This window comes from Cyprinodon variegatus, unplaced genomic scaffold, assembly GCF_000732505.1.
Source record: "Cyprinodon variegatus isolate N-32 unplaced genomic scaffold, C_variegatus-1.0 Scaffold434, whole genome shotgun sequence".
Classification (NCBI taxonomy): Eukaryota; Metazoa; Chordata; class Actinopteri; order Cyprinodontiformes; family Cyprinodontidae; genus Cyprinodon; species Cyprinodon variegatus.
In genome coordinates, this window is record NW_015150887.1 from 99,238 (window position 1) to 114,726 (window position 15,489).

The following is a 15,489-nucleotide window of genomic DNA, read 5'->3' on the forward strand; positions in this document are numbered from 1 at the left end:
GTGATTAAGAAATTCGTAAAATTGTAACTTAAAAACTATATTCTTATATAAAACCATCTAACGCTAAAGTATTTCTTTTATCAAATAGTCATCTTCATTTTGTTGCTGAGAGAGGAGTGAAAATATGAGAAAATATCTGTATTACAAAAATATAAATATTTCTTGATAAAGAATATTTCAATATTTCTTTAAAAGCAGCTTTTCTACAGCTGCTTTCAAGCATGTTTTCTTCAATTCCATAGTTTTCTGTAGGAATGCTAGCAGCCCTAGTCTACAAAAGGAGTAAGTTGGAAGAAAATTATTAATCAGTCTAAATCACCCTTAACTTGGGTAGGAAAAAAAGGATTTTTCTATCAAATTTGCCTAGAGATGAATGACTGTTTCAACAACCCTATGTCCAAATTGCTTTAAAGCAATTTGATGGTTAACCCTAGTTTTCTGAACTTAAGACATACATGGCAACGCAAAGAAGAGGGTCAAGGGAGACCTCCACACATTACTCAGTTTATCATACTCCCAAGTTGTGATTCATCGCTCTTCTTAACTCTGTTCAGATGTCAGGGACTGTGTTTTCTCTGGTTTCAGATGAGGAATGGCGGCTCCAGCCAGTCTCCTCCAGGAAGTTATCAGCTCTAAGGAACTCTCAGGGAAAGCCATGCCTCTGTGAGGATTTATAGGTTCATATAAATAACACCTAGTTTGACTTGGTGTTGGTATTTAGGAAATCAGCCTCACACTTGATATTTTCTAAAGACAGAATATAGAATCATTTATTAGCATCTGTAATCGAATCCTGTCCTTTAAAAAAAGACGGAAATGTTATCAAGAAAATTTAGCTACAGAAAGAGATGCCATGAAAAGTAATAAAAACAGAACATCTGCTTTGGTTAATTTTAAGTTACCGTATCAACGAGGTAGATGCAGTTAACAATCATTTATTCAGCGATATATGCTATGCAGCAATGTATGCTATGCAGCATTGCTCTAAGCTGCTTCTATGAGACACTGTAGGGAGTTAATGCAGGATGGGCACCGTACCACACCATGATCAACAGACAGCTTTTACAGTATGTATCTTATCACGGGTATCCAACGAAAAATTACACAGCTTAAGGAAAACAAATGTGTCTTATTTTATTAGCAACCTGTAACTTTCAGTTTAACTGATTTCAGTACCATGTTGTGCTTAATTTAGTAACAGCTTCAAGAAGACTCAGCCTCTTCTCCTTCTGACGAAAATTGATGACAAGCTGGAGCAATACACTCACGCTGTGGAGGTTAGCATCCCACACAGACACACATGTTTAAAGCACCCAAAGTCAGATTTTTACTATCCAGTAGAATCATTAATAATTTATATTATTAATGAATCTATTCTAACATTTCTAATAATTTGGATCTTATTGTAGGCTGCTCAGTGGTGCAGTGGGTACCACTGCAGTCTTGCAGCAAGAAGGTTCTGGGATTGTTTGCCGGAACTGCACAGAGTTTGCTTGTTCTCCCTGAGCCTGCATAGGTTCTCTCCGGGTACCCCGGCTTCCTCCCATGTTAATTGGCTTCTCTAAATTCTCCTTAGGCGTGAGTGTGTGCATGAAAGGTTGTTTGTCCTGTTTGTCTCTATGTTGCCTTGCTATGGATTGGCGACTTGCCAGGGTGTACCCTGCCTCTCGCTTGCAGACAGCTGGAGATAGGCACTAGCACCCCTCATGACCCCAGCTCGGATAAGCGTGATGGAAAATGGGTGGATGGATGGATGAATCTCATTGTTACACTGACTCTATGACTTATATACAGATTGTGGTTCTTTTCATCAATCAAGCCTTTTCATGATTATCTAAAACATGCTACAGAAGAATTAAAGGGTCAAAGTATTACTAAAACAGCTTTATCTTTTAAAAGAACTCCCTAGAGTCCCGTGCAACGAAGTCATCGCTTACTGATCTACCCAGCTCCCCAGAGGTTGTTGCCACCAAAAAGAATCTGTATGAGGCTGGAGAGGCCTGGAATACAAAAAAGGGGGTCCCATCCAAGGTAACAAAATACCCAAATTGTTGCTGACAAATAGTTAAAGATATATCATGTTTACTTGTGGCAGGAGCAAAGCTACAGTAGTTTTCTCTAGAGTCTCAATGTGAATGAATTTTGCAACTGTTATAACTCTGAACGAACTTTCATTGTAACACTTTCTGTTTCATCTTATTAAAGAGACGTCAAACCATAAGATAACAAAAATATGTAACAACTCTGACTTTTAAACACGTTTTAAAACCTTGTTTTACATGCCTACATAGTGTTTTATGCAGTTTGAGGAAATTTTGATTATATGAACTTAATATGGCACCTTATAAATTTAATTAAATTTTTCCATATAGAGCAAAATTCACAGCACATGTCATCTCTAGGGAATTTCCAGAGTCAATTCAAGCAAACTATATATGCAGTATGGTTAGAAATTTTTTTTGTCTAAAGCCTGGTGCTTGACCAAATGAAAGGACAAATTTATTTAAGCAACTACGGTCCTCCATGTAGCGACCATGCAGCCTGATTTTGTGAACCATGCACCTAAGGAAACATGCAGACACATTATGATCACGTAAAGGCATCCTATGAATGGCCTATATTGTGAAAAACTCTTTAAAGAAATTGCTATCACTCTTAGATGACACAAAAAGGCTTAGAACATATTGGAAACCACAGATCATTTGCAATAAACACTACTATGTTTTCTACTTCTTGTTGGGAAACGTACTGTCCAATTTTAAATCCACAAAAATTATTGCTTTAGTGATAACAGATTGACTAAGGAAGCAGATTGGCCTTGTGTTATTTTACACAATAAATTAAAAAAGGCCCTTGTGAAATATTTTCTGCTATCTGTTGACAGCCAGTAATCTTACCGTTATGTTTGTTTAGATGATTAGTGCCTTTTGCTTACTGTGGAAACATTTATATTATCATTTAGCTTTTATTAAATTAGGCACTTTAGGTTTGCTGAAAAACATTAAATATACTCAGTTTAAATTATAAGTTAGGCTGTTCTGTCCTAGCAAAGTTTATATTCGGTTAGCAGAATATTGGTCTGCAAAGTTTTTTGTTAGATGTGCTCTTTACTGCACATTACTGGAGAATATACAAAACGGGTATTTATCTTCCATTGATCATCACAGTGTTAAACCTAAACCAGATAAAATGAAGGATACAAACACATTTTTAACTAGAAAATCACTCAGACAGTGCAAATTTCCTTGCAATCCTTTCATAAGTTTACAAATAAGGCACACTGTGTGTCTGAAGCCTCTGGTGTTTGTTCTGCTCTCACCTTCTTCATTTACTCTGCACTCTGCTTTCTTCTTTGATCAGCAAATCAAGACTTCAAGCAAGGCATGGCTCACCTTTTCTCTGTGTATATTACAGACTTTTTTGAGCTGTCAAAAGACACTGCTGCTGCTTTCTGGTTTAGGGGGAACTGCTTGTTATATAATAATATAGATAATATCAAAGAATGCTTTAAAAATACACTGTGATTATGATGTGGATCATCACCAACATTTAATGTATTGTACTTTACCTTGCACTAAGGTGCACCTGGACAGACAAACAAAGAAATAAACACAAAGTTGACTAGAAATTAACCTCCTCAGTGGAGGCAATAACTTGTATTTATTTGCATTGGTACCTGAACACTAGTATAGCAATTAAATCAAACTCCATGTAATCAAAATTAATAACTTTCATCCACTTTCTTAAACAGGATACTGGCAGTCTGAAGGTGGGAGTGGCCAACCTCATCACACATTGGGTGAAAGGCCCCTCAGAAACCAGTAGTAAACAGCCATCATTTAGACCAGCTGTAAGTTCATCTTTTAAGATGATCTTTGTTTTTGTTGTTGTTATTCTTCTCATGTGTAAAAAGTGGTTGTCTAGAGGTTAGAGTAAGGCACCTAAAAAATCCCTGGTTCAAATCTCACAGACTGCCACTCTGGTTCCCTAACTCTGGTTTTTTTTTTTGAAGATCCTTAGCTGCATAGCTGCAATCTGTTGCTCCCTTATGCATAAGTTAAAATCAGTGTAAAAATTTAATTGCATATGGTTTGTCCCCTGTTAAGCAAAATAAGCTGGTAGAAGCAACCTCAGGTGGACCAGCTTTAGCTACAGTATCAATACCTTCTCCCTAAAGCTGTCAATTTCTACAATAACTCTTGTTTTAGATATTAGTACATGTTGGAGGAAGGATTATCTGTAGTGGGATTTCTCGCAGCAAGACTGGAGAAGCCTTTGACTGAAGTGGTCCAGAGGTTCCAGTGAAGACCCTTAAACAGAGCCTGCCTTCTTTATCGGCTTGTTGAGCTTGTTTGAGTTATTTGCTCTGATGATGTTACCCCAAAAGATAATGACAGAAGAAATAATACTCTGGATAACAAACTTATAGAAGCAAACACTATAAACAATGAAGGACTGAAGCTTCTCTAAGCAGAATAGTCTGTCACTTCTTGTAGATTACTTCACTGTTGCCTCACAAGTTAAATCTGTTGGCTAAGTGAATACCAAGGCATATGTACTCATCCTCCACCTCTTCTCTAAATATTGTAATAGGATTAGACTTATTCTGGTTTCTTTATGATCCAGCCTATGAAGGCCTGGCCAGAGCAGCTTCTAGGGGACTTTCCTAACCTTCCAGTGATGTACTGTAGAAGACCTCCTGCCTTGCTCTTACACCAAATAACACTCAACTGCAGTCCTCAGTGACTATAGACTTGTTGCCAATACTTCCCACAGTATAGTCCCATTTACACTACCCTTTTAAAACCTTGCCAAGAACAGTCCGGGCACGGCTTAAGTTGAGGCCTTCATAATTGCCAGGTTCAAAGACTATCTCACAAACAAGTTTGTAAGACTAAACGGTCAAGTGTCTAATCAGGTAACCATAAGCACAGGGGCCCCACAGGTGGTGGTGCTGCCACATCTTTACATCTCTGACTTCCAGCAGAAGACAGACTCAAGGCTACAAAAGGGACAGAGAGCACTGTACTTCTTCAGGAATCTTAGATTTTTGGGTTTTTGAATACTGTTTAAGTCTGTTGTGAAGATAATCTCTTCTTTGCCTGGCCAGCCAGACTTAATTGCAGTGTGCACAAGGGATATCATTCTGTATGTTAGTCTGGCTTGCCAGCTTCTGTTAAAGTAGCAACATCACAGCATATAAATAATAACATAAATAGCTGATCAAGAATAATTTGTTCTGGAAACTCATCTGAAACCTCTGTAAATGGTTTTAAATAGAAACATTGTTCATGAAACAAGAAGAACATTATGGACAACCCCTATGTAACCTCTTCATCAGACAGATTTAAATGCTTCTATTAATAAGAAAGACTAATGGAGATCCATCAAACAAATGAAATATACAACAACTGTTTGAAAAAAACCTGTAAGAGATACCAGGCATTTATTGTCCCTTTAGTATCAATAAAGTGTTTTGAAATTAAATTGAACAAAATTTGATTGAATTCAATTTTATTTAACTACCTCATAAAGGATTAAAGTCAGGCATGAAAATAATTTGATGTCATTGGATTTGAATTTGATTATATTATTGGATTGGATTGAATTAATTGAGGTGAATCAAATTACTTTTCATATCACTTTCATATCACTTCATATGAAGGTAGCTGACTCTGTGTAAATTAATTAAATTAAATATGATGTAATGACTGCCACTCCTCAAAGGGCCAGTGTCTCTTGTCAGTACTGAAATTACTTTATTTTGCTGTTCTTGATGGCTTTCCAGGATGTAAAGTCTGGAGATGTTCTCCAGAAGAAGCACCTGTGGGAAGTACTTGGAGACCCATCACGGAAGACCGAACAAAAGCCAAAGGTTTGCATAAACTGTTTTTACAAAATATTAAAAGGGGCAGTTGAGTTTCATGTTTAGCTGTTATTCGCTCAATGTCAGATCATACAGTTTTGGTATATTGATACACCTAAATACCCTCTTAATCCAACGGCATTGTGTTTTCTGTAACTTTATGGGGTTTAGGGTGTATCTAAGTATCCTCTTCCTTTTTTAGCAAATACTAAATAGAAGTAAGTTGTGTGTGTGATTTTTGTAGATGTGGGCATTACTGAAGTAGTTTTCTAAGATATTAAAGGTAGGATAACACCTTGCACTGCCAGATAGGTTTACTTTCTTTTTTAACAGTAAATGGAAAGCATGGTTTACAACTCCTTAAAGGTATTGCAGAAGATTATTGCAAATTTTTCAAACCACCCACTCTGTTTAAAGAAAAAAAAAAGCACCTCCACAACCCCATACCTGCTCTCGAGAGGGAGCATCCGTTTAGCATGCACGAGCCAATTTTTCCTTTTCACTCTTTGTTTAAAAGTTGCTGTTCTCATAGTTCATACAAGCTTACTGTGCCCGAACTTCTGCCCTAAATCCCCCAATAACTACAGTATATAGAGCAGAGACTATATAGTGGACTTTATAGGGAACTGAGTTAACTCAATGTTTGGCTAGATGACCACTGCTCCTAATAAGGCATACAAACATATAACCAGAATGATTCAAAATTAGGAAGACCACTTATTTAGATGACCCACCTGGAAAAAAAAGATCATCCTCTATACCTTTAAGGAAAGAAGGAATCAGCTGCAGGTGTGTGAATGATACAATAAAAAAAACTGCACTCTGAGGGTCTTCTTCATTAATTTAATGTGGGCAAGAGAACGCATTTTGAGCTTATAACTTCTAAACAACAAAACACCTGGCATTCTAAATGGGAAGAAGAAGAAGTGCTGATATTTGATAAAGCGTGGGGTAACATTTGTAAATCACAAAAGAGAACAACTTATTTACACAGCTGGAATGAATAGGATAGGAAATTATTATGAGATTCTTTATCACCCCGGTTAAAAAGAGACACCAAGGCATTGGTACAGGTTGTTTGAGGTTATGTGCCTTAGTTAATGCCAGACGCTGAGACATATTCTGGGGCTTTCCAAAATTTAAACTTTTGTGGCATGAAATTTAAAAAAATCTTTGGAAAATATCGTCAAAAATAATTGTTCCATTTGACTTGTGAATACTATATCAAGGACCTATAGTACAGAGTTGTCAAACTGCTGGAGACAAACATTTAATGAGGATCCTACTTATGGAAGAAAGGAGGTCCTGACCAAAAAGGGGTAACAATCAGATATTCCAACTCTAAATGATTGGTATAGAAAAGAGTAACATTATCAATAAAGATGCAATCAGAAAATTCTGAGATGGTGTGAATAATTGATAAAGTATATATGATAATTACCTACATGCAAAATATTGGGTGAGATTGACATCAAATTTTCTTGTTACTAGTTTTTTTTTTTTTCTCTCTCTCTCTCTTTTCAAAATACTCAAACAGAAAATGCTTAGTTATGTCACAAAGTGAAGGAGCAAAGAAACAGCAGTAACAAGGATCAATACTGTTGGGTGTAAAATGTGTATGATTTCGATCTGATATGTATGATGAATTCTGTATGTTCAGAGGGAAAAAAGGTAAAATAAAATAAACCAACTTGTGTGTCATCTCTTCACAGGCAACAGCAGATGGTACAAAGAGTAAATTTGTTATCACTGGTCATGGAAAGTATGAGAAGATCTCTGTGGATTAATATGGACAGCTTACCAAAACAATGGTAGGACCTCTTGTTAAGCTGAACTCAGGTTTAATTATCATCTCTACTGGGGGTTTACTGTGTGTATAACCTAAGTTAAACATGAAAGTTGTTTGGGCATTTAACAATCAAAATCAAAAGATAATGTGACCAATAAAATGTAGCTTAATTTGAACATTTCCATCTTCTGTAAATTCTTTACACTTTATTGTCCAACAATGGGGAAATTCACTCTCTGCATTTAACCCATCCCCTTGGGGAGCCGTGGGCTGTCACTGCCCGGGGAGCAGTCTGGGGTTAAGGGTCTTGCTCAAGGACCCTGTTTGGCATGGCAGTCCATGGGAGAGTGGAACTTGAACTCAGAACCTCTGGGAGGGCAATCCTCCAATGACCACGGGCAATACAGTTGCTTTCACCTTTCATGCTCTTTCTAGTTTTTTCCAACTTATGTTCTTTTTTCCTTATGATTACATTATTTGGCATGGCCTCGTAGATCACTATGGCTGTCCTCTGCTGCTTATCAATTATCACAATGTCCAGCTGGTTGGTCACAACCACTTTGTTTGTATCTGGAAGTCCCACACGATCTTAGCTCTGACATTCTCCACAACCTTGTGATGTGGCTCCCATTTTGACCTGGGGGTTTCCACTTTCTACTCACCAAAGATTTTCTGATCATTTCCCATGTGTTGATCCATGTGCTTGCTTATCTTTACTGCTATGATACCTAACAGGAGCTCCTGTGTTTTGGTGAGATAGGTTATTGGCCAATAGTTTGTTGGTACTGTGTCTTTCTGGGGGTCTTTCATTATCAGAACTAATCGCCCCTCGGTCACCTTTAAGGGTGGGTCCCACTCTTCAGCAGCCAGTAAATTGTGCTGCTAGGCATTCATGGAAGTCAGTACCTTGTTCAGGGAGTTTCGGAGCTCTTAGGTCTTTTAGTAACAATGCATCATTGTTGTGTGATGCTTCTCCAGGGACTCGGATATGGGTATAAGTTGGTATTTCTGCAGCCAGATGATCCCCTCTTGAGTTCTGAGAATTGGCTTACTTCTCTCTGTGTTGCCTTGATTTTGACCTCGAAACTTCGGTTCCATGGTCAATATTTTCCTCTTTAGGCGCTCTTGACTTTACCTTGACCAAGCAACGCAAGGATCTGTAATGTTGTACTGTATATCAGATCATTAGTTTCTATAATGCTCGCAGTAGGGACCTTAGGTGGTGCTGTATATATATATATATTATATATATATATAGCTGCCAGACTTATGTAAATGGTCAAATTTTTTCTCAGTTATTTTGTTTATAATATTATATCATATATTTAAATTATTAAGATGGTCCTCAAGGACTTTATTTCGGGTTTCAGGTTTTCCTGTTTTAGCACAGCTGATTCACATTGATAGATGATTAACGGGCTTTTGCTGAACTGCAATGACCTGAATCAGCTGTTCCGAAGCAGAGAAACATTGAAAACTTGTAGGGCAGTGGCCCTATGCATTTATAAAACTGGAGCTTCTCTAAGTAACTCCCTTATTATCATATTTAAACTTAAGGAATTGGGAAAGAAATACAGGACAAATATTGTACACTGGCTTAATTAGTTTGATTTTGTTTTCATCAAGACACCTGAGCTGCTTTGATGAGCTCCTATAGTTCAGTTTGGAAAACAGCTGATCCCAGGCTGTTCTCTATATCCAGTCTGTTCCTCTCCTTGGTTTGGATGTGTGTCACAGCTCAAGGTGAACTCAAACATATAAGAAAAATTTGTTTTTGGTTGAAAAAAATCTTGTTTAATTTTTTTATTGGATCCTCACAAAGCAAAACAGATCTCAGCCCTATTTTATTTTACTAGCTAGGAAATAAAATATTTTCATGTACCCCTTGCAATGCACTTGTGGAACACTAGAGTTACAAGTATCCCTAGTGGTATAATTGAATTTTATTAATCTCACACTGGAGAAATTTAGCTCTGCATTCAACCCATCCCCTTGGGGAGCAGTGGACTGTCATTGTGAGGCGCCCGGGGAGCAGTGAGGGGTTAAGGGTCTTGCTCAGAAAGCCAGATTGGAGGCTGTGAGGATCGAACCGGGTACTTGCAACCTTCTCAGAGCACAAGCGCACTGCTCTAACAACTAGGCCATCACTCGCTTTCTAAAACAAGTTTTATTCTTAAAAAAAAGAGAAAACCTGGCTTTCCTTTTTTGGCATTAGTCTTTTACAAGTAACTAATCATTAGTACACAGCTATTATGATAAGTACGGGATGCTATAAAAAGTGAAGTCTTTACCCAAAGATATATATATTAGGACACATGGTTCTTCAGCAGGAATGCCCTCATTTTGGAAAAATGAGCACAATACAGTATAAATTTTGTCTTTATGCATAAGAACATTTTTGCACGTTCTTAGCGGACAGATTTAGTAAGAGTTTAATTTAACACTTAACCCCGTGAAACAAATCAAGAATGTGATACTTCTCAGCTGATACTGCTGCTGTGATTGGTTAAAAACTTGACATGGGATCAGATCCAGGTTCCCAATTAGCTTGAAGAACTGGACTGAATGCCCCCCCCCCCTTTTATAAACACGTTCTACAGGAGGCTTATCAGAATGATAACATGTAGAAATTTCAATGTAGCTTATGCATGGTTATCACCATCCCACTAACCTCCATCATAGCTCTTTTTTGGCTGGATGCCATTGGTCTTATCTTCAACAAATCACAGAACAATCCATCTATTAATATTTATTCTAAATTATTTATTACTTTCTAATCCCACAAACTTTCATTTAACACTGCAGTAATCTAAAATCATTCCTGAAATTCTGTCCACTGAAACCCACTGATTATATAACACATTGCTTTGTTTTTCATACAAGATTTATGTTATTGGAAGTCTACTGGTTAAACATTTCTACTAAATAAATCAGCAATTTACCTCCATAATGTTGTTTTGGAGCTTTAATGTGTTATGAAACACAATTAACATAAAACATTTTCTTTTTGCAAACTCCAGATAAACATTATTATTTTGCTTAGAGGCCTTGTGTTATAGCAAAATCACAATTTTGAAAAAAAAAAAGGATTAAATGGATGATTATTTTATTTATTGGTGAACATCTAGTTTTACATTTATGGTTTTATATATATGTAAAAAAAAAAACAAAAACAGGAAATTTGTGGAAAAAGGAACAACCATGTACATACATACTCTGTGGCTCAGCAACATCCTTTGCAAATTTGTGTTTTCAGATTACTCAAACACCTTTTGTGTTGTCCAAAGAAATTTAAGACAAATCGGCTATTTTTTTTCTTATCAACAACAGCCAACAAGGTTCAATAACAAAACACATTTGTTAGGTATTACTTTAAGATTTCTTCTGAAGCTTATCAACTCCACTTTATAATAAATCTATTTTTTTTTTTCAATATGGACACTTTACATTAGGCATAATTAAGTAGCAGTAAACCCTCTAGCTTTTCTGTTAAAATCTTTTGGTTCATCTTCCTTACCTTTCCGCCCAATTAGTCCCATTTCAAACACAACAGAAATTTTTGTGACTGGTCTGGATGCTGCTTCTTTAAGCTTTTTAGCATCAAACCTGGGGCTGAAAAGCAACACTGGTAGCCTGAAGGCAAATGAAGGGATCTCTTTCTGCTCATCACTTTTCTCCTCATTCTTTTTATCATCACTTTTATTTAATTCAATCTGATGCATAATGTTCTCTTTGGAGGAAAACATTTGGAACAGGACTGCGTCCCACATCTTAGTTGCTTTTGGAGTGTCTGTGTCTTTTGGTGTAGCTTGCTTGCCATCCTGACCACTTAAGTGCTCCTCTATCCTTTCGCTCTTACTGTGGTCTTGTTCATGGACTGCTTTCTCAGAGCCTAACTCTGGAAATGTTGGCTCTTCCTGTTCCACCACCATGTGTTTTTTAAGTCGTGACCATCCAGTCTTTCCTGCTTTTATGCCCTTTGTCTTTTGCATCACATTAAGAAGCGATGTTGTTGCTGGGGGGGAGTCATTAGCTCCCTTTTTGTCCAATTTATCTGATGAAAGTTGTTCTTTGTAATCTTTTTTGTTGTTTTCAGATGCTTTTGTAGAATGCTCTTCAGCAGGCAGATTTGGTAGAGGGGGAACAGGCTTTGAGCTTTCCTTATTAACCTGTGTGGGACTAAAAGATGTGTTTGGTTCTTTTACAACAGATTCATCAACTTTTATTATTTTCTTCTCATCGGTCTGGACCTTTGCTTTACCCAAAAGGTGCTTCACCGCCTTCAGGGAACCTTGGTCACAACTTTTTGGAGGAGTATCTTTTATCTCAGTAGCTTTCGTAGTTAGTGGGGTTTTACCATCCTGTTTCTCAGAAAAGACATCTACTGCTTTTGTAATTTTTTGGACCGCTATTGCCTCTTGTTTTGCTGCAGTTGAACCAGTTGCCATAGCTTGACCTTGTTTTGATATCGTTCCAATTGAATCTGATGGTTTCGAAACTACAATAACTGGGAGTGTGACGCTAGAACCAGCCTTTACATCACTCTGGTTAGGCCTTTCTTTGCTCTCTGATGTCTCCTTTGTTTCAGAAAGCTCAACTGTAGGTTGTTCTTTTACATTCAGTTCTTGGCTACTCTGTTTGAGAACCTTTTCTTTAGCTTTAACCTCATCTTGTGTTGGCATCAGGGAGGTTGTAATGCCAAATGCAGGAGAATATGTTTTGATTCCACCGTAAGCAGCATACTCAGCTGGCGTAAGCCCACGATAGGCAGACTTTGACTTTTGCCATTCCGGGGTTTTAGGTCTCTGACTGGCCATCTGCGTAATATTGGATGTTGATGTGTTCAGCCTTTTATAGCCTGGTGATTTGGTCAAAAGGCGAGAGGCCTCATATGTTGGTGTTTTTGGCCTCTGATAGCTAGTCACTACTTGTGTAGCTGGCACAGAAACAGGAGTCAAAGCTCTCTGAGAGCCAAGTGTCGAAACCGACGTCACTCTTCGAGTCAAATCAGACTCCGACTTTGACTTTTTAATGCCTTGTTTTACAGAGTTATTTGCAGGTGTCATATCAGGGTTAACATCCCCATTAATTAAAGTTTCATGAAGCTCTGTGGTCTTCAGATTTAGCGAGGCATGTGAACTTTTAAGACTAGAAATATTTTGGGGTGACCTTGACCTCTCTGGATCCACTGTGATTGGGGACACTGCAAACAGAAGAGGATTAGGTCGTGAGATTTCAAAGACAGGGGTTGTTGCTCGGGTGATGTGGTATGCTGGAGTTTTAGGTCGTCCTCCTGAAGCTCTGGATGATACAATGTCATATGTTGGTGTTTGAACTCTGGCTTGAGATATTAGAGTGGTTGTTTTACTCTCCGACGCTGGGGTTGATCTTTTTGCTTCCAAGATGGGGGTTGCTCTTTTGAAATCAGGTGTTGAAGTGGCTTGCATCATTTCTGATGTTGGAGTGACTCGCTTGATTTCTGATGTTGGAGTGACTCGCTTGATTTCTGATGTTGGAGTGACTTGCTTGATTTCTGACACTGGAGTCACTTGTTGGATTTCTGAAGTTACTCTTTTGATTTCAGCTGTTGAGATGGCTCCTTCTAATTCTGATTTTGGAGTTTTTCTCCCTTGATCAGTGTCTGATACAGGAAGGCGGATTGTTGCTGTCTGCACTCCTTTGATCGTAGATGCTGTGAGAACATCCTGATGTGCTTCTGCTAAAGCCTTGCTTTGAGGTACCGTGGTGCCAATGGCTGTTAATCCAGCTGTATCGTATACCGGTGGTGTCCTAGATGTCTCATAATATGATGTGCTTGCTGTATACATTCTAATTTGAGGTACTTCAAACATTGGCTTTGGTGATTTTGAGGGTTCAGTTGCTTTAAATGTTGGACGAGGACTTTTAGATTTAATGAAAGAGGTCAACACAGTAAGAGGCCGAACCATAGCTTGACCTATCGGTATTGGATGTGGAGTTGAACTTCTAATTTGTGATGTTGGGGTACCTACAAATGGGACAGAGCTCATACCTGCTTGGCTGTCATTAAATGTTTTCAGTTCAGCTGCTGGTAATTTCATCTCAGGCACAGAGGAATATGGTAGTGAATGTTTAGCCTCTCCTGGCAGCCCAACAGGCTCTGTTGAGACTGAGACTCTAGAGACCTGATCTGATGCAGAATTAGGTGATACTTTTGTGGCATAGTGTGAGGAAGAGCATGAAGGGACAGCCACAGTGGGAGGGGACATGCCTACCGCTCGACCAGCAAAAGCTGCTCGTTGTGGATAAGGGGATGCCACATGCTGATACAATGGCCTGACTGTAAATCGTGGAGGTTGCTGGATGCTGTGAAGTCTATGAGGTGTGTCTAGCGTTTGAGGGGATGTTGAGTGGTCACTGCGCTCCAGATCAGGGCTTGCCTCATTTACAGGGGAAAGGCTTGAACGGAAAGGTGTGGTAGACTGTGATGTCTGAGTGGAAGTCTTTTTCTTGGCAGTCCTTTTGAGTAGTTTCTGAAGACGAATATTATCTTTTCCAGGCTTGGGCAGTAGTGGTGGAGGGTACTGCTGGGAAAACAGGCCCAGCTGGTGGATAGAGCCATAGGCAACAGACATGAATGCTTCTGCACCCTATTGAGAGAAAAAAAAAATGAAATCAAGCCTTAAATTGTGTTTTTTTTTCTTATATTCAAGTGATTAAAATTTAAATTGTAACCCAAAGGCAGTACTACTTTCTTACTCAGATGGTATCTTTAACAAAAATGTTAGCCAGACATAACTGTTTCTATGTACAGTATGTAAATTGTCATCATCAACACAAACATCTTCATCATCTGCTTCACCTTTTATCTACTGCTTACTTAAACCAAAACAACCTAAAACTGCTATAAGACAAACTCAATTTTCCTTTTAAACATAATACCATTGATGCCTCTAAGAAAGTACTCACTTAATATGCCTTAATAGTCATACAAAATAAATTTCTTTAATAATGGTTTAACATTTTTACGTCTAATGTTTATTCTTTGCTCTTTTTGCAGGTCTGTGCTACAATAATTGCCAAGGTATAATTTCTTCTTCCATTGCCTTTTCGATCTCACAACAGCTTATCTGAGGAGCTCTACCAAACTATAGTCTGCTCTTTTTTTTAACAAAGCTAATGTCTTCTGAAGATATCTAGGGAATACAATCCCAAATGCTACCCCCAAATCATGCATAGCTCTAGATTTCAGATTTTATTTTAAAAAGAAGTTTCCTTGTGATAAGAAATGCAATAGGCTTCTGAAGGTGACTTTAATGGAAAATAAATCATTGGTTCCTTTTATCTATGTTCAAAAGAAAATAACATTTTAGAAATGTAAACTCTAAAATAAAGAATGGGAAAATCATTTTGGCTGGTACTGCATTTACCCACAGATTTCCAATCAGATTCATGTTGGTATTATAACTGGACCACTATATCATTAATGAAAATGAGACTTTGGTAAAATTCAGATTTTCAGAAAATCAGCTGAGGTTGTTTTGAATTTAACCATACATACTAGTGGTTATACCCAACTAGAGCTTGAACCTCCTCATTTTGTTTTGTTTTCTGTTCTAACAATAAAGTGATTAAATGTGAGTTTTGTTTTTTTTCAGTTCAGGATGATCGTTTGTAATGTGTAAGTTTGTATCTGTACCGGTTTGTCTTTTAGTTTAGTGCAAAATGTTCACAATTTGCTTCATCTACAATAAAAAAAAAAACACATTGATTTTAGACCTGTTTAGCACTTTACAGTGGAGAGCAATCAAAACTGCATATCTCTCTCTCTCTCTCTCTCTCTCTCTCTCTCTCT

General features: G+C 37.8%; 2 protein-coding genes across 3 annotated transcripts in view; one reads left to right on the forward strand and one right to left on the reverse strand.

Annotated features, from left to right (window-relative positions):
* The window catches only part of LOC107093598 (non-muscle caldesmon-like), a 36,279-nt gene extending 20,796 nt beyond the window's left edge, over positions 1-15,483 (forward strand). The window contains exons 8-13 of the mRNA XM_015388762.1: positions 1,196-1,277; positions 1,900-2,031; positions 3,752-3,850; positions 5,789-5,875; positions 7,579-7,677; positions 14,695-15,483. Of these exons, the coding sequence (XP_015244248.1) occupies positions 1,196-1,277; positions 1,900-2,031; positions 3,752-3,850; positions 5,789-5,875; positions 7,579-7,653 (475 nt within the window). The 3' untranslated portion in view covers positions 7,654-7,677; positions 14,695-15,483. The remainder of the gene's footprint in view (positions 1-1,195; positions 1,278-1,899; positions 2,032-3,751; positions 3,851-5,788; positions 5,876-7,578; positions 7,678-14,694) is intronic.
* Positions 9,609-15,489, reverse strand: part of LOC107093597 — a 10,827-nt gene continuing 4,946 nt past the window's right edge. For both annotated transcript variants that reach the window (XM_015388760.1, XM_015388761.1), the window contains one exon: positions 9,609-14,284. In XM_015388760.1, coding sequence (XP_015244246.1) covers positions 11,114-14,284 — 3,171 coding nt within the window. In that variant the 3' untranslated portion in view covers positions 9,609-11,113. The remainder of the gene's footprint in view (positions 14,285-15,489) is intronic.